Source organism: Leptonychotes weddellii, chromosome 9, assembly GCF_054177405.1.
Source record: "Leptonychotes weddellii isolate Sample4059 chromosome 9, ASM5417740v2, whole genome shotgun sequence".
Classification (NCBI taxonomy): domain Eukaryota; kingdom Metazoa; phylum Chordata; class Mammalia; order Carnivora; family Phocidae; genus Leptonychotes; species Leptonychotes weddellii.
This window is the reverse complement of record NC_138377.1, coordinates 122,632,053-122,650,868: the sequence shown is the minus strand read 5'-3', so window position 1 is coordinate 122,650,868 and position 18,816 is coordinate 122,632,053. Positions and strand designations below refer to the sequence as shown.

Here is an 18,816-nt window from a genome sequence, read left to right as displayed (position 1 = left end):
CAACCAGCATCTCCTGGAACCGAGCATGCTGCCCCACCCCCTACGGGTCCCCCCGAGCCTGAGTGCCACACCCCACCTCCGACACCACTGCATCCAACACTCCCCGTTACAGTTGGGGAAACTGAGGCTGGCAACAGGGAGGGAGCTGGCCCAGGTCACGCTGTTCCAGGAGGGATTAGACGTGAGGTCCAGGAGAGCTCCCTTCAGAAGCAGGTGACCCATACAGCCCCTTGTGAAGTAAGGATGACACAGGAGCTTTTTTCAGTAGCTGACCTCATGGAAAATGTTTCCACGGGTCGGGACCTCCTCTGGTTACGCTTCACTCTCTGGCTGTCAGAAATCCTCCCACCCTGGCCTTAGGAGATCCCAGACCCTGGCAGGCAGGCAGCTCACCAGCAGGTTCAACTCAGCAGCAGAAACCTGCCCTCCACCCTAGGATCCCTCCTGGACACGAGTGTCCAGCTGAGCCCATCTCTGCTGGGGCCACAGGACGCCCAGGAATGCAGAGAGAGCAGGACGGGCCGCTTTCCCTCACCTGTAGAGATGTAGTGTGTGACGGTTGCCCTGGTGAGTGATCTCATACTTCGGCAAACCACAGTAGCGGTCCAGCTCTAGGTCATCCTTGTACCAGGTCACCTCTGGCTCTGGGTATCCTAAGAAGGAAGTGGGGGACTGGGTTTCAGGAAGACCAGTTCCAAAATAGGAGAAGGAGAGAATAGGATGCCACAGCTTCCCCAGACCACCTTCCCCCCTCGCTGGAAGAAAAGGGCTATCATTTGGCTCTGTTTATTTTTAGAAGCTAGCCCACGTCAAGGCAGAAAACTGTTCTGTTTCAGCAGCTGGGAGGCATATATGGAGGAGAAACTTCCTAGCGGGGAAGCAAGAAGTTTCCAGAAAGCCTTGGCTGGTAGTAACAAGCCTCCTTCTTTTGGTGTCCTGATCTACATTCTCAACTGCAGTAATAGCTCTATCCTCAGAGGTCTCCCCCCAGGACCCCAACACCAAGAGCCTTCTTTTATCCCAGGTTGCTGAGATGCTGGCATTATTTGCTGACACAGCTAAAACATCCATCCATCCATTATCCATCCATCCATCTATCCATCCATCCATCCATCATCCTGCCATCTACAATTCCCTACCCAATCATTCACTGCTGTGGGACTTCCAGCCCTGCCCACAAGGAGAGCTTCCAACTGTTAGAGTCACGTGTCCCTGCCTCCGTCCTCACCTGGCTGATGGGTCCGGTAATGGACACCAAATCAGCTAATCGAGTCCAGTTATTTGACCCAGGTTTCAGGAATCAGGACCTAGAGACAATCTACCCTTGGGCCTGGCGCGGTGATTTCAAAGGGGTGCAGCCCTGTTCTCACGTGGACCGGCCCGCAGTGAGATGCAAAAATGAAGTTGATATTCAGGACAGAATAGGAGATAGGAGACAGATAGACAGTCCCAACATCCTTCCAAAGACTGGCTCCATTCCTTGCCTGGGCACCGAGGAGCTCCTACTTATCAGTCCCACCAGCCTTACCAGTGAACCCTGCTTCATTCCTTAAGCCGACTCCAAATGACTGACACTGTTGATCCAAATTCAAAGACCCCTAGCTCACATTCCCTCCAACATACATATTAAGTGTGTTGAGCGCCGCGAGGGGGTTACACAGCTGTGGAAGCCTGGCCGGCAGGCTCTCTGCTCTCAGGAAACCCACTGTACAGTAGAAAAGGTAAGTCAGGGGACACCTGCCCCACCCTCCCTGCTGTCTTTGGATCTGCGGCCCACACGTCTCTCCAAAGCTGTCCTCACTGGACCCCATCTCTTCTTGCCTCATCAAGGATGTCTTTCCAACAGTTTTTCCTGCTCTTGCCCCCATCAGCAAACTGTTCCCCTCTGTGATATCATCCCCCTTGGCACACAAACCTGATGTATGAGTTTTACAAGAAAGTTCTCTGCAGCTGCTGTCTGCGCTGTCTTCCTCCCCTCCCCTCCCATCAGGCTTTTGTGCACACACAACACCGGAACTGTGCCCGTGGAGGTCACTCATGACTCGCACGTCGCCAAATCTACTGGCAATTCTTACGCCTCATCTACTCAATCTGTCGGCATTGACCCCGCGTCCTGAGACCTTCTCCTCACTCCTTCAAGTGCTCTTCCTGCATCGTGGGCCACTCTTTCTAATTTCCTTCATCTGTCCCCCTCACCACCGGGGCCTGTGAGTATGAGGCGCCCCAGGGCTCAGGCCCCAGAACCGCTCGCCCCTTTCTATCCATATAACCCGAGGCCCTAATGCTGCCCTCTGGCCGTTAAAGATCTATATGCTCACGACTCCCACATTTGTACGTCCAGCCCAGACCTCCTCCCTGGACTCCTGGTTCCTAATTCTGACTGTGTGTCTTGACACCTCCACTTGGAGATCTAATAGGTCTCGGACTTACTACGCCCCAGGCCCAGCTCCTCATGCCCCTCTCAGGACAGTTCCCACATAGCTCGGGTCCATGGCAACTTTATCCTCCTAAGTTGGTTCGGGCCCCAAATCTGGAGGTATTCCCTTATTCCTTTCCTTTTCACATGTCCACTCCATCAGACAATCCTGTGGGCCCTCCCTTCAGAATATATCCAGAACCTGATCTCTTCTTGCCACTCCCCACCACCAACCAGTCCCCACCATCATCTCATGCCTCAATTTCTATAATAACCTCCCCGGTGACCTCACTACTCCCAATCTGGCTTCTATTCAGCCCACTGTCCACATAGCAGCCAGAGTGAGCCTTTTCAAGTCAAGTCAGGTCGTGGCACTCCTCTGCTCCAAACACCCAGGAGCCCCCATTTCATGTAGGCCCTCCTGATCGGGGCCCCGCACCCCCCTGCCTCATCTCCCAACACTCTTGGCCTTGCTCGCTGCCCGCCCCCCAGCCACAGGGTCCGACTGGCTCACCTCTAACACACCGTGCGAGCAGCCCACCTTGACTCCCTCACTTTCTGTCCTCAAGTTACCTCCTCAGGGGGCCTTCTCTCCCGCCCCGTATTAAACAGAACCCACCCTCCCCGTGCCTCTATTCCTCTCACTGTGTTTGGTGTATAGAACGCTTTGCCGTCTGACATGTGATACACTGAGGAGTTTGTTAGACGACGTGCATCCTCTCCAACCCCCAGTGGGACATCGGTTTGTGACTTATCTGTGTTATTCACTGCTGTGTCCCTAGTTCCTAGAATAGTCCCTGGTCTGGAGCCAACGCTCAGGAAATATTTATAGACGAATACACTAAGTGCTCAGGGTGCCAAGAAAGGAGCAAGCACTTGTGGCTAGGATATCAGCAAGGGCTTTATGGCGGGAGCGGCATTTGAACTGGCCGTGAAGGGTGGGCGGAATTTCAGAAACCGTAAAGTCTGGTGCCTGCACCTCCCTTCAGGGCACGAATCAGGCCGCTGCGGTGCACTAAGTCCCTGCCTGTCTCTTCTCCTAGACCCGCGCCCCATGTGCGCAGTTCTGTGTTCTCTACTGCTCTGTCCTCAGCAGCTGAGACGGTGCCTGGTGCATAGCAGTCACTTAGTAAAACCCCGATGGATGAGTGAGTAAAGGAGTGAGTAAGGAAGTGAGTGAACAAACAAGCAGGAGACAGATGGGGACGGCACGCCTGACGTAGGAACCGTAACAGTAGCGTGTGGGGGTGGTGAGCGAAGGACACGCCGGGGGACCGCGTCCAGGAGCAGGGAGCAAGGGAGGCGAGGCTGAAGCTGAGTCGGCCAGGAACAAACTCTGGGCAGCCCTCACTGTAAAGCGAGCCCCATGTTTCCACTGTGAGCTAAAGCCCCTGGTTACATCACCGCATGTGGCCAAGGCCAGCACAAATGTCCTCACCATCCTGTGCGATGATCTCATCCCTCCCAGGGCCCGGCTCAGAGCCTCCCGGCCCCATGATCTGCCCAGTAGGGCCTCAGTCTCCAGGGCATCTGAGTCCAGTCAAGCTGGGGCAGGGAAGGAGATATTGAATGGACCCCAGCACCCCAAGGCTGAGGCCTCAGCCCCCATGCCTTCCTCCGGTGCTTCTGCACAATGTGGCGGTCAGCCTGACAGCTTAGGGCTCCATGGCAACAGTGGGTTTTTGAAACACTTTTATTTGGACAGAAAACATCTCCTTGTGCCCTGGATAATATGAAGTGTGTCTAAAACACACAAAAGCAGGAAAGGTCCTTCCCTCCCAGCTGCACACACATGCCTGCCCGCGCGTGTGTGCCCACAAGCAGGCAGGCACACACGTTCAGCTCTGGCCAGGAGAGCCCACGTGGTCCTGCAGCCTGTGGCTTTCCCTCTTTCCCCCCGAGACCTCTGCTTCACAGCCAGCAGGCCTGAGTCTGGAACCCAGCTCGGAGACTTGCAGCCTTGACCCAACCATCCCCAGTTTGAGAAGCTTGGGTGGAAGAGATCAAGAGTGATGAGTATCAATATAGAGTTTTCCAAAGAGCTTTCAAACACAGTTTCATCTGGCCCTCCTCACAATCCTGTGAAAACAATTCTTCACACTTACTGAGGACTAACTATGTGCCAGGTACTGAGCCGAACATTTTTCTTGTATTATGTAATCATCACAAAAATCCTACAGGAATGTACTGTTATTAACCCCCAATTTAAAGAAGGGGAATTCGGGGCACCTGGGTGGCTCAGTTAAGCATCTGCCTTCAGCTCAGGTCATGATCCCAGGGTCCTGGGATCGAGCCCCATGTTGGGCTCCCTGCTCAGGGGGGAGTCTGCTTCTCCCTCTCCCTCTGCCCCTCCCCCTGCTTGTGCTCTCTCTCTCTCTCTTTCTGTCAAATAAATAAATAAAATCTTAAAAATAAAAAAATAAAACAACAAAGAAGAGGAATTCAAGGCCCATGAAATTAAGACTTCTGTCCCAAATCATCCAGCTGATGACATGCAGAAGAACCAAATTCAAATCCCTCTCTTCTATAAAACAGGCAGGTCAGGGGTTTTAATCTGTATTTCACACAAAAGGAAGACAAGGCTCTGGGAAGTGAAGTGACTTAGCCAGAGTCACAAAGCATCTGGCTTCCTTTTCCCTTTACCGATGCTCTTTCTGGTGAGGATTCTGGGACCAATAAGTAAATTTCTGTTCCCAGCATTCATTATAGTAGACTTGTTTCTCTGAGAAAGGTGTTTTTCAGGAACTTGGTTCTGTCTCAAGGCTCCGTCACTGCCCAGCGGCTTGCGGTGGCTTCCTCCCCTGCCCCAACATCTATGCACACACACACACACACACACCCCAACACAGAATCCACAAAGAGCTGAGGAGAGTGGGGGAATGGGGCCGCCATACTGGACAAAGATGGGCAACCTCAACGAGGACAGTAGCATTCTGGCCAAAGGAGCCCCTGGGGGACACAGCAGCCAGACGGCTGAGTCAAGGCCTGCTGTCCCCCCCTTCACCGCCTCCGAGAGGGGAGAGCCTCAGGATTGTATATTCCTTCTCCAAGACCCCAAGGACTTCTCTCAGAGATCAGCCAGCCGGAGAACCGGCACAGACTCCTCTCCCTCACGTGGTCTAGGTTCTGCCCCACCAGAAAGCATCACGTGTTCCTGGCAGGGCCCTGATGGGGCTGACTCATCACAGTCTAGTTTAAGGAACGCTACCAGCAGAGTGGGAGGAAGACAGACAAATGTGGTCATTTTATCTCCACTGACACATGCTGGGATCACTACGCAAGTCTCACGTGGAGGCCAGTCTCAGCCATAGATCTATCTACCATCTACTTCTCCAGATCAGGAGACCCAGCTCCTGTTTCCTTTGTTCTCTGATTTTTCTGCATCCCGCTTCCCCCACCCCTTTCTTCCCCATACAGTCTACATTCTCTCCTTGCTAATTGGAAATGGCTTATTGATGGTGTATTGTGGGGATCACAGAGACCTCCTCCTTCATCTACTATATAAAACTCAGGTGACCTGATGTGTTTTTATGTGTGGGGGGCAAAGAGTGGGGGAAGAGGAAGTTAGGTACGACAGGGGACTGAGGTACAGACGTTAGCAATAACTAGAGCCCTGGAAATCTTACAGCCCCAAGTGGGAGTGCTGTAGACCTGAGCATGGCAGGTGCTCCTGAGCAGAAAGAAGACCGTGGCCCTGGTTGGTCATCATGAGACATGGATGTTATCTCAACTGAAGGGGTAAAAGTTTGCTCCTTTGGGTTGGGCTTAAAACAGGGCAAAGTTTCATAATGACATTGGATGTATTGAATAAAATGCCCCAAGATTCTGTAAGTCAGACTCCTGTCTGGCTTCTCCAACATCACTCTCAGAGTCCATGGCTACGAAGGGTAGAATGGAAGAGAGAGAGAAGGGAGCCCTTCTCTGATGCCTGCCCCTCTCAGGCAGCCCACGGCCCCAGCAGCAGCTGCAGCTTAAAGGAATAGGCATTTGGCAAATAGGTACTGAGCGCCTTCTTTGTGCTTGCTCCAGAAAGGCACCATGTGCCAGGATTGTGCTCTATCCTCACAGATCTCAGTCTTCCCAGAGGAATGGAGAAACAGATAAAGCAAGAGATTTCCGTAGAAGAGCTGGAGATGATGTCCTAGAGGATAAGACATTTGGGCTGGGCTTTGAAAGATGAGAAGGAATTTTCCAGCAAAGGAGTAGGCTTCTAGGTAAAAAGACAGAATGAGCATATCACCTGTTTTCACTCTCTCTCCACTATGAGTACTCTAAAGAGTATTTTTTAATTAAAAGATATAAAACCACAGGGAAGGGGAGAACAGATGAGGCAAGCAGTAGGAGGAACAACAGTTTGAAAGTCAGAAAGCAGATGGACAGTGGAAACAGGCTCTGCAGACCAAGGACAGCTGAACCCTAAGGTAGCAGTGGGGGAATTGAGAGCTACCCTTTGAACACTGGAAAATCCTCCAAAAGGCATAATTTCTGGCAAACACTTGGGGGAAAGGGAAGGAGGAGGGGTTATAAGTTGCGTGAAAAACCATCAGATCTCTGGATCCCCTCACCCGCTCCATGCCACTAGGTACGCTCCTTCCCGCCCACCCCACCCCCCCCCGCCCTGCCTCCATGGTCAAAAGGCGAGGATGATTATCTGGAAAGGTAAAAGTACCCTGAGGATTATCTGGAAAGGTAAAACTACCCTAAGGGCAAGCCAGCACAGCTGAGGGCATGACTACTCTATGGGAAACAGAAAAACATAGTAACTGTATGCATAAAATAAATGCTCTCTGATGAGAGCCCACCCAACCCTGTCGTCTGCATAGCTCCTGGAAAATCTTTACCCTCCAGGCAAGGTATGGGAACAGTATTCACTAGGGACTCTAGCTAGCCCAAGATGAAGGAATTAAAGAAACTTGCTTTGTCAGTTCCAACAGTGGTTGCCAGATCACCCTACAAGGAAGCCTCAAGTTTTCAGGCCCCTCCTGCTTGCTCAGAACTGACAACCAGCTTTTTGACCATTATCTGACACCCAAAGATCCCTAGGTGTCTGAGAAAAGCCTATACATAGAAAATTAAGGACCAAAACAACTAAATTAAAAAAAAAAAAAAAAGCAAATTGGAAGGAACTCAAGCTATGCAGGGAGAAGGAAACTTTTAGAAAACTATCATTACTAGTCTCAGAGAGCTAAGAGAAGATATTACGTTCATGCAGAACAGATTGCCACAGGAAAAAAAATACATTTTTTAAGATTTTATTTATTTATTTGACAGAGAGAGACACAGCGAGAGAGGGAACACAAGCAGGGGCAGAGGGAGAGGGAGAAGCAGACTTCCCACCAAGCAGGGAGCCCGATGCGGGGCTCGACCCCAGGACCCTGGGATCATGACCAGGGCCGAAGGCAGATGCTTAACAACTGAGCCACCCAGGTGTCCCTAAAAAAAAAATTTTTTTAAGGAGCTCTTAGAAATTAAAAACCCAGAGGAAATCTCCCAGAAAGTAGAGCAAAAAGACAAATAGATAAAAGGGGAAGAAAGGAAAAGAAAATAAGAGAATGAGTCCAGGGGAGCAGATATCCACATAACAAGAGTTCCAGAAAGAAGGAGGAGAGAAAACAGGAGGAACAAACCAACATCAAAATAATCTCAAATTTCTCAGACCTAGAGGCCATCGGTTACCAGATTGAAAGAGTCCAAGCACACCCCAGGATGAAAAGACACCCATATCAAAATACATCATTATGAAATATCAGAACATTCTTACAAGCTTCCAGAGAGAGAGAGGGAAAAAAGAAAACAAACAAACAGTCTCCTGCAAAGAATGAGGAGTCAAATCATCAACTTGCTCTGAACACTAACATTGGGAGCAAGAAGACAATGCAGCAATGTCTTCAAAATTCTCAAGGACAATTATTTTCAACTTAGAATTCTATACCCAGCCAAACTCTCCATCAAGAGTAAAATAAAAAAACAAACAAAAAAACATTTTCAGACAGAAGTTGTCTAACATTTACTTCCCACGTACTTTGCCTAGGAAGCTACCAAAATAAGAATGTAAATCAAGGGCGCCTGGGTGGCTCAGTTGGTTAAGTGACTGCCTTCGGCTCAGGTCATGATCCTGGAGTCCCGGGATCGAGTCCCGCATCGGGCTCCCTGCTCGGCGGGGAGTCTGTTTCTCCCTCTGACCCTCCCCCCTCTCATGTGCTCTCTCTCATTCTCTCTCTCCCAAATAAATAAATAAAATCTTTAAAAAAAAAGAATGTAAATCAAGAAAAAGAAAAATGTGAAATATAAAAACCAGGAAATCCATCACAGGAGAAAGGTAAAGGGAATGCATAGGATGATGGTAAAGGGAGATTCCAAGATGCCAACCATGTGTCAGATGCAGAAAGCAACTAAATCACACTGGGGCTGAAAGGCTCAAAGGAGAGACAGGTGGAGAGCTTGTCACCACAAAGCCCCCATTGTCATACCATCTCTGGTAGAATGTCTTTTTCATGACACTACTGAAAGATGTAGTTTAGTAAAGCCAGAGAATAAACCAAGAAAAAGGACCATATGAGATCCAGGAAACTGAATCAAACCCAGGAGAAAGGCAAGGGAAACCCCAGGATAACAGCTGTGTATCTGGCCTAAAAGGCCACCAGTTGAGACAGAAGAACAGAGATGTCCAAGAGAGATGTCTCCAAGGAAAGCAGCTGACAGGACTGATGACAGTGACCTTGTAGGAAACTGTAGCAAGAGGCTATTGGATGGGATAAGAAAATTTAGCAATAGGTAGTAAAAAAAAAACAACCAATTAAACGAAAAATTAAAGAAAATACTAATGAGTAAAAACAGAAGAAAGAAGTATAATCATAGTATACTACAATCTTCAGTTATGAATAATATTACCTAGAAATAAGGTAAACAGTAAATATCAATTTAAGCAAAAATTATGACATAACTATATTGAGAAGATAAGTGAGGAGAAACAGAGAAAATTAAGATAGAGAGAGCTAATTCCCTAACCACTGTAACAGGAAGACCAGCTAGCATGAAAACCCAAAGCGTCAAAAGTTAGCAACAGTCACATTATTTTTTTTTTTAGATTTTTTAAATTTATTTATTTGACAGAGAGATAGGGAGAGCAGGAACACAAGCAGGGGGAGTGCGAGAGGGAGAAGCAGGCTCCCCGCTGAGCAGGGAGCCCAATGTGAGGCTCGATCCCAGAACCCTGGGATCGTGACCCGAGCTGAAGGCAGAACAGTCACATAATTACTCAGCATTGTGGAAATGTATACACTAAACAGCTAAATGTATACACTAATAGCTAAATGTAGACACTGATAGCTAATAAATACATTGAATAGCTAAATGTATATACTAATAGTTAAAAGGTGAAAACAGTCGCTTCCGGGAAGACAAACTGGCGGGAGAGGTGAACTGCTGTACTTTGATACATGCCTATTAGTATACTTTGAAGACTTACATTATGTATATGTGTTAATTTGATCAAATAAAAATTAATTTCCTTTAAAAAGAAGTGATTAAGGACTTTCTATGTAGGGAAAATAGCGTATGTAAGCACAGATTTGTGAAAGAGCTAAGTTCTTCCAGAAAACTGTTAGTACCACAGTTACAAAGCAAGCATAAAGGAGAAGCCTCAGATGCTACAGAGAGCAGAAGTAATATCTCCTCTTCACCAGCTTTGTGGACTTTGGCAAGTCACCTAACCTATTGTCGGTTCCTTCTCCGTAAAATTTGACTAATAATAGCACTTACTTCACCAGGTTTTGTAAGAATCCAATGACAATGGAAACAGATAAATATTGCAAAATGTGTCATGCCACACAAAGGTAAGGGATATAGGCAGGTGTCTGCCATCCCCTGGAACAGACGGGGTTCTCAGCGTGGAGCTCAGAGGGTTCTGGGTAAGGGTGAGAACTGCCTGGGGGAACCCAGTCCCAGAGAAGCTGTTTAGATGGCTGGGGCAGACAGGTCCCCCAGAATCAGGGCATGTCACAGCTGGAAACTACCAATGCCCTTGATTTACTGGGGGGAAAAAAAGGGTACTCTTGGAGGGAAGCTTGATCTGGGCCCCTTGGTCTGATGGCTGCACGGCTGGGAGGGGCAGACCTGCAGGCCCACTAGCAGGTCAGGCTGGTGCGACAGGAGGTCTGGAGGAGAGGCCATGCTCAGGGCCAGCTTTCCAGTCCTCCCACCACACCATCCCCTCCCAAGGAGTATCACTCTGCTTCCTGTTCTGCCAAATCCCGCCATGGAGCTCAGGGAAATGCGAATAATAGTTGTCTTCATTTCTAACACTTACACGGTACTAACTGTATGCCAGGCACTATTCCAAATGCTTTGCAGGTTTGATGCATTCGGGTCTCACAATAATCCTATGAGGTTCATACTATCATCATCCCCACTTTACAGAGGAGGTGCTGCGAAGTCATGAAAGGTTATGCAAACTCCTCTGTATCACGTAACTGGAAAGGGGACAGATCAGCATTCCAGCCAGGCAGTCTGTCTCCAGGGTCTGCAGTCAGAATCACTCGACATCACTGTCTCTCAGGCTTGACAGCCCCAAGCGTCAACCTACTCAACTCTAAAATGGGGATATTTGGGGAGACGGCCTCAAAAACCTTTTTCAACTGGAGAGCTTCTTTCCTTGCAACTAAGATTCATTGGTCGTCTATGTTTGCCCGAGAGTTAAGAACCTGAAAATAGATTTTGAAGAAGAGCAGGGTGTATATGTGGTCCCAGAATGGGAGGAGAAAGGGACCCCAGCCCACACAGGGAGATTAAACTGGAGAGAAAGCTAAGGAAACAAATGTGAACTTGCACAGTTTTATGCACACAGCCAACCCCTTCCGTGCCTGTCCCCACGGCCCCCTGGGACCCTCCTGTGTGCAGTGACCCTGGTGTGGATTGTACAGAGGGCTTCATTACCTGTGACGATGCAGGTGAACTTGGCATCACTGTCCTCGGACACAGCCCGGGACTTGAGCGTGGTCTCGAATAGCGGCTGGGTCTCCTCTGTTAGCTGAGCAATGATGGAGCAGAAGGTGCTCCTAGGAGAGGCAAAGAACTTTTCAGAGTGGCCTTCCCCCGCTGCCAAGATATCTGGTATTGCCCAATTTGGACTGGTGTTGTCCAAAGCAACTTAAATCTTACCATATCCATCCATCATCCCATGGCCATGGCTCCAGTACCTGAGCAAGTCTTCAAGAGAGCCAGATCTCTTGGCCAGGTTGGAGGCAGGGATGGTACCGAGGGGCTGAATGGAAACCTGATCCAGACCCATTCCAATAGGCAGTCTTCTGACCATGGGCCAGGCTCCTAAGCATGCCAAACCATCAGCCCTGGTGTCCCTTTCCCATCCTTATTGGAGGGCTTTGCTTTACCCTCTACCATTTATCTCCCGGAAAGCTCGTGCATGGGGGTGGCACACATATGGACAGGTCCAGCCTCAGAGATGGAGACCCCAGAACAGCAGAGCTTCCATTCATGCCAAAGAGGGAAAAGCCAGTTAACCCTCAAGGAGACGCAGTTCAGGGGTCTCCCCTAATGTTTGGGCTCAAAAGAAATGCCCTCGAATTTATGAGCATAGACCATAGTAGATAAAGAATAAGCCAGCCAATGCCAGGGATCTGGATCCAAAGTTAGACTCTAATTCCTCGGGGCATCAGAAAAGAGAGTCTGGCTCCTGGATCATCCCTGGATACCACATGCGCAAGTGAATACATGGCTGCCAGCTCCAAGACCAACCAGCACGACTGCCAAACCAGAACCAGATCCATCCCTGCAAAAGCCAGGACTTTTAGTTCCACTGTGACAGTCAGCCTCTCCGAATTCAAGGGCATTTGCAGGCTCAGAGTCCAGCGTGGACTCACCAACACTGCTTAGCATGTCCAGTCCTCTCCTTCCTGGGCACAGGAAGCAAACCACCATGCCAAACCCTCTCACGGGCCCGCAGAGACACAATGCGTCCCTAGGCATGAAGCGTAACCACACAGCCAAGTTGTCTAGTGCACAAGCCGTGCCCGGCCCTCCCCACTCACACAGCCCATTGTGAGCAGCAGTGAGGACCATGAGGGGAGAAGTGAACAGAAGCGGGAGGGTCTGCCTTTCTCCGTGCCTCAGAGGAGGGGCTGCCACCCAGGCAATGCGTGTCGGCTCGAGACCTCTCCACTGGGGGCGGGGGGGGGTCTGTTCGAGCACAGCAACGAGGGGCTACAACCCTGTGCTTTGTGGGGAGAGCTTCCACACTCAACTCATTGTTTCTGTGCATGTCATTCTGGACTTGAGTTTGAGGAGACAGGTTCTATCCCAGGAAGAGCGTCTGGAAGCAGGTAAGACTTCTGGACCCACAGGGCTCCAGGCGTGGTGTCTCCACAGGAATGCAGATGCCTGGGCCTTCGGGGAATTGACAGGAGCCCTCCCCGGCAAAGTCTACCCAGAAAGGGGGACGCTAACCTCCCACACAGCTGAACGCTTGAACTGGGTCTACAGTCAGGCTTCTAGAACACTCCCTGTGATGCTCTCATCTAGAACTCCTCTCTCGAGTACAACTCTTCCTTTTCCTCTAACCCGCTTGGAAAGAGAGGGTCCTTCAATTCCCTGACACTCAGGAACATAACATCTGAAAATGTTTCTTGCTGCTCTCACACTGAGAGCAAATTTCTGACTTTGGGGCATACCAAATCCCCACCAACAGTTGCCAAAGGAAACTGTTGTGCCAAAAGGATTTGGACTTCCATGATGTTGCAGCTAATTCAAAACAGCCCTCGTTCTGTCCTCCCTCCATAACCTGAATCCTATCTTACTCATGAACATGAGCCTGGATCCAGTATTCAGCTTAGGCTGCTTGGACGAGTCTAAGGAGATAAGCTACTGGAAATGGGTGCCCGAGAGAAAAGAGGGAAACTCTGCTTCCAGGAAATTTGCAGAGGCGGTGCTCATGCGAGATATTCAACAGGTAGTCATTTTGCGTCCTTACTGATTTTGAACAGGAAAGAACACTCATCTTCTCAAACTTCCCACACTAGGTTCTAAGCTGCATTACAGAAAATGTTTACATGGGGAAAATCACGGCATGACTAGCCGAAAGCCCTCTGGGAGGTGGGTGTGGGGTGCATGAGGGGAGACAGGGAAAGTCTCTGCATATGCTGTCCACCGAATGTCACCCGCTTTCTGTCCCCAACTCCAGACCGCTCTGACGGACTGTGAATGAGCTGCTTCCAGGGTCCTAGAAAGCCAGACGTCCACACATCTGGAAACAGTCTGGTCCCACCCTGACACCGCCAAGTCTTTCCAACTCTGTGACTTCATAAGGAGATCACAACCTAATCGTGTGTTTCTAAGGAATACCAGAATCACTGGCTTTCATGGTGTTCAGAGGAACCGGACTCTGCCCTTAGGTTTGGTTCTTTACCTTGCTTTAAATAAACTTCCAAGGACCTTTCTCTTTTAGCACTTAGCACTCCACTTTGAATTGTCTGTGATGTCCTCTCTCCCACCCGTCCAGACCCTGAACTAACCCAGAACAAAGTTCCTCAATGCTCTCCTATATCAAGGGAAAGTACATGGTAGGTCCTAATGGTGTCTGTAGACACTATTACCTATTGGGACACCAGGTGGCTACTCAGGAATCTTTCTCTGTGTACAGAAACTGTAGGCAGCTCTCCCCAAATCTACCAGATGGTGGGAGGTCCAAGTGGTGGGAGAGAGCCAGGAAATGTTCCCACTTTGATTATAAAAGTCAGCTCAGCCAACAGTAAAAAGCTGTCCCCAGCTCGGGAGGAGAGAGGACAGGCATTCCACGGGCGAACCCCCACTGGGCCTGCTCCAGTCCTGCCCTGCCTCTGAAGCAGGTGCAGAGAACAAGCAAATGCAGGAAAACACTAACACGGTGCTCCCTGACCTCAAAGAGTGCACAGTCCTGTGGGGGTGGAGAGAGCCAAAGGAGAGGGGGATTAGAGAAAGAGGTGGTAGAAGAACTTAAGGGACTCAGGGGGAAACCATTTAAGGCAGGAACCCTGGTCAGAAGATCGACAGTAAGGGGTCCAACCTAGACATGGGATTACAAACACCGTGGAGACCTCAGACTGGGAAGTGGGGCCCATGCCTGGTGGTTTGCTGTCTGGGCCCCGTGGTACCTCTCCTGGGGGCACAGAGACACAGCAGCGTGCACCTAGGGAAGCCTTGCCTATTTCTGGGTCCCCAGAAGCCTTTCAGTGGTCCATGCAAGCTTCAACTCTAGCCCCTGTAAGACCCGTGCTCACAAGAATGCCCTCTCACACCCCCCGCCCGCCACCACCCTCCAGCCCTCCCCTCACCCCATGCAGCCCCGTCAGTGCACAAACTGTCACCCCGAGGCCCTTCAATGCCCAGACCCAAGGAAAAAAAAGCAGTCAGAGAAATGTAATGCAATGTGCGTTTACCTTCCAGAGCTGGGGTGAGACAACCGGTTGCTTGATAAGCTAAGCGAAAACAGCAAATGGAATCATTAGGCCAAAAAAGCAAGGAAAGAAGGCGAAACCAACAACATTCTGCAGAGTATTAATTGGCCACCATCTGGGGCCTGGAGGCCTTTCTATTAAAAGGGACCAGCTGTCTTAGTTGGCCTGCTGGCCTCACCACCAGACACCAGGGTATCTGAATCCGAGAGCTCATTAAATGCAGAGGAGTCCAGGGGGGATGGTTAGGCAGGAAGGAGGCCCCTTGGGGCTGCACTTTGAGAAAAATGCGTCCCAGGCACTTGGGTCACTGGCCCCCAGAGAGGGGCTCATGGCTGCCTGGCACGCTTCCCAACCCCGCAGCGCACCAGCCTGGGGAGCAGCTCCTGCTTCAACCCTCGGCCTTTTGGGGGAGAAGGGCCCCCATTCTTAGAAATCCGCTAACACCCTGGGAAGGAGACAGGTGGCTTGGAGAACACCCATTAATAGGTTAAAGTACGGTTAAAGGGGCCACACAAGGCAAACCAGCTGGAAGAGAAAAGAAGAGGAGAAAAACAAAGCAGTTAATTCAGCAGGAGCCAGGAGGCACCCAGCTCAGTGAGACTAGCACAAGGCCCATTATGCCTACAGGCCCTGATCGCCCCTCCTACCCCCAGGGCAGCTCAAAGTGGACACTGGCCACTGGGGGCGGAGGACCCACACAGGGACACCACCCCACTTTCCTCTCCCTCCACCTTTCCTAACACGAACAGCTCCAGGGGAGCCTAGGACCACTGTGGCACAGCCCTTTGGGAGATCTTGGGGCCACCCCCTCCACCCTGGCCCCCTTCGGCTGTCCCGGCCAGGCGAGCTCTCCCTTCGTGACCAGCAGCCCAGCCTGCCCTATGACACTTGAGTCTGCATCTCCAACCACAAGCAAGCTCCACTGAGAGCCTGTCTCTTTGTAACCAAAACCCCAAATTCCTCCTCTGCCCCAAAACACGGCTTCCACTCCAGGGCTCCTGGGCTTGGGGCCACCTCCAGCGTCCTCCCAAACTCCAAACTGTAAATCTGCCACTTTGGATTCCTCCCTCTCCTCCAGCTCCTAAGTCCCGCCGGTCAACAATTCTTGGCTCTTCTTTCTCCCTTTCTCGCTACTCCTGCAGTTGTGTCCTGATCTAGAACCCCATGGCTCCATTTCTGATGACCACCTCAGCCCCCTTCTCCTTCACACCCCATATCACACCACTTCCCTGAAAAGAAATGTGACAATCCTCCCGTTGAGTCTCAACTCCTTAATTGGGCACTTAAGGTCCTCCCGGCTCAGCTCACACCCCCACTACAACCATGGTTCTCTTCTTCCCAACACCCACGTTCCACTGGAACCAAACCTGTCCCTAACTGCCACGGACATGGCCTCTAAGCCCATACTTCTGGCCTCCCTGTTTGGAAAGCCCTCCCTCCTTCCTTCTGCTCAACTAACCCCTGTCCGCCCTGCCTTCACACCTAGCTTTCTTGGTAGCTTTCCTACTCCCAGCACAGTGCTCAGCAGACAGCAGGCATCCAACAGCTGTTTTATGGAAGGGAGACAGAGAGAGAGAAAGAAGGAAGAGAGAGGGTATGCAAGAGCATCTTTCAAACAGGAAGGGTGCTGCCCCCCAGAGGGAGCCGCTGCTCCAGGGAAGGTGGGAAGGGCAAGGATGCAGCTGCCTTGCTCAGAGCTTTAAAAATCCTCTGGAGGCCGCGTGGGCAGAACCTCCCATGGTTCCAAGACACTGGCCAACTCCATCCTTTCCTGACCATGAACTTCCTTTGCCTTTCTCCTCGTAATTGAGAGATCTCTCCTCTGTTGGGTCTGGATTTCTTCCCTGGGAAGGAGAGGGAGAGAATCAGCTCTCTCATTCCAAGAGGAAAATGACAGGTGTCCCCTGCAAGCAGAGGAGACCCTGAGCGGGGACAGTGACCCTAGCCCGGCTCCCTCTAGAGCTGTCTGTGCGGCTCTGTCCCCTGTCCTGCTTCCTCCAGGCCTCACCGTTCCGCTGTTAGCCGGCTCGGGAGGAGCCCTGCGCCACGAAGGCGACCTTGTCTTCGGAGGGGGGAGCTGTACTTATGCCCTGCTTTCCGGGCCAAAGCTAGGCTCAGGGCCTCGCCCAGGCAGGAGCGTCTCCCTCCACTGCCTGCAAGGGGCTCAGAATCCGAAGGCATCAAACGTGGGTGCAGAAAGGCCTACAACAGTTCTTAATGCCACCTTCATTGTACAGAATGGGAATTCAGGGCCCAGGAAGGAAAGCTCTCTTGGTAAAGCAGGAGAGTGAGCCTGGAGGGAGCCAGGACTGGCTGTGGAAGTCAGGGTCTCCCACTCTTCCTGGCTTTCATATATTCTGGGACAGAACAGCCTGATGACTCAGTTTCCCTGAAAGCCTGAGACAGCCTGCCTGACCCAAGCAGAACAGAAGAGGTCTTCCAAAGCTGTCTGCAGTAAACATCATAGGTCCTGTGGCTCCTCTGAGCCCACGTGGGCCAGGCTCTCCAAGAAATGAGGGGGCAGGGACCTCTGAAACTTCTGAGTGTCTGTCCACCTGACTGTAGGTCCTTACCCCACTCTAGTCCCCATGCCCCACCTTCCTATAGGGATGAGGTCCTAGAGGGTGGATGTCCTAGGAGGCTGGACCAACAGTTTGCTGGGACTATCTGCATGCTGGACCTCTGACCCCAGTGGGCACTGGAAATAGCCTTAAGCTGACTACAGTCTGGAAACCACCTCAGGGCCGTGGGGTTAGGCGAGGGGAGATAGGCACAGGGGGCCAGGTTCTAGCCCTGGGCCAACACTTCTGGTGGCCCAGCCGCCAGCCCAGCTGTCCATCAGCTCCCAGAGGCAGCCGACAGTGACGCCTCGTGAGCTCCATGCATAGAGGTAGACCCAGAAAAATGTTGGAGCCAAGAGTGAGTGGAAAAGAACCTGCCTCTCAGTCAGGACTCTGGGATAGTCAGGGTTCATCTGGGCTGGGGCCAAGGATAGCTGGCAAAGTCCTCAAGGGACCCTCTTTCTCCTTCATCTCTTGGGCCCTCTTCCCATCCCCACAGGCAGTCAAGCTATTGTGAGGGACAGAAGACTGCATGGTTGCCCGCTCTAACACAAGAGTCAGGCCTTGCTAGGGAACTGGGAATCGCCCCCCACCCACCCCCATCACAGCCATTCACAGTCACATTCTTCCCTCTTTGGCCAGAGGCTTTTCCAGAGGTGAGATAAATCCGGTCCTCCTTGTCCCTGAGGACCTGTGGGGGGTCTGTAGCCAGCCGACAGGGGCAAAACAGAGCCCTCTCTCCCACTGGAGCCCCAGCCCTGCCTCCTCCAAAGGCCTAATGAAAAGTAGCATTCGCATTTAGATACAAGGGGACTTGGACTGGCCACTTCCGTCCTGCCTGCAGTTCTCAGGCTGGGACACTGCTTTGTGCTCATCAGGCGGGCAATTAAAAATCATCTACCATACAACAGCTCAGCCAGGTAGCTGTCCACTCTCCAGCTTTTTCTCTACCAGTCCAGATCCACTGCCTTCCCTATTCTGCCTGGTTTTCAAGCCACCCCTGCTTCCCTCCCTCCATCGCTGCTTCTCTGCTGTGTGTTCTCCTGGTATTGACAAAGGCCAGATGCAGGAGGCAAAGCCCAGGCGAGTCCCCGTGACAAGTGTGAGACAAGTGTGAGGCTCCTACAAGGCAGTCAGCTTCACCACAGATGGGAATAAATGCCCCAAGGCTCATTCCAGTTTTTCCATAGAGCCAATGGTTCGGGGAAAGGGGCATTCTTTCCTGGGAAGCCAGGGGCCTTGTCCAGTCTCACTCAGTCACTAACACCAGCCCTCAGCCCTGCCCCAGACATGTGACACCATTTGACGAGTTTTATGCAGAAACCGGTTCCGGTTACATTTGAACTTTTCCAACTCCAAGGTCAACAGAACTCAGCCAGTTCACGAGGAAGTG

The 18,816-nt window shown here is 51.1% G+C and overlaps 1 protein-coding gene across 5 annotated transcripts in view; it reads right to left on the bottom strand.

Annotated features, from left to right (window-relative positions):
• Window positions 1-18,816, bottom strand: part of ALPK3 (alpha kinase 3) — a 61,361-nt gene that overhangs the window by 41,219 nt on the left and 1,326 nt on the right. For 4 of the 5 annotated variants that reach the window (XR_014148844.1, XR_014148843.1, XR_014148842.1 and 1 more), the window contains exons 2-4: window positions 14,845-14,883; window positions 11,351-11,472; window positions 536-653 (exon numbers count right to left, since the gene is read on the bottom strand). Coding sequence is in view for 2 of the 5 variants with exons in the window: in XM_081831732.1 (XP_081687858.1) it covers window positions 536-653; window positions 11,351-11,472; window positions 14,845-14,883 (279 nt within the window). In the remaining 3 variants the exon portion in view is untranslated. The remainder of the gene's footprint in view (window positions 1-535; window positions 654-11,350; window positions 11,473-14,844; window positions 14,884-18,816) is intronic. The other variant, XM_081831733.1, reaches the window with a different exon arrangement.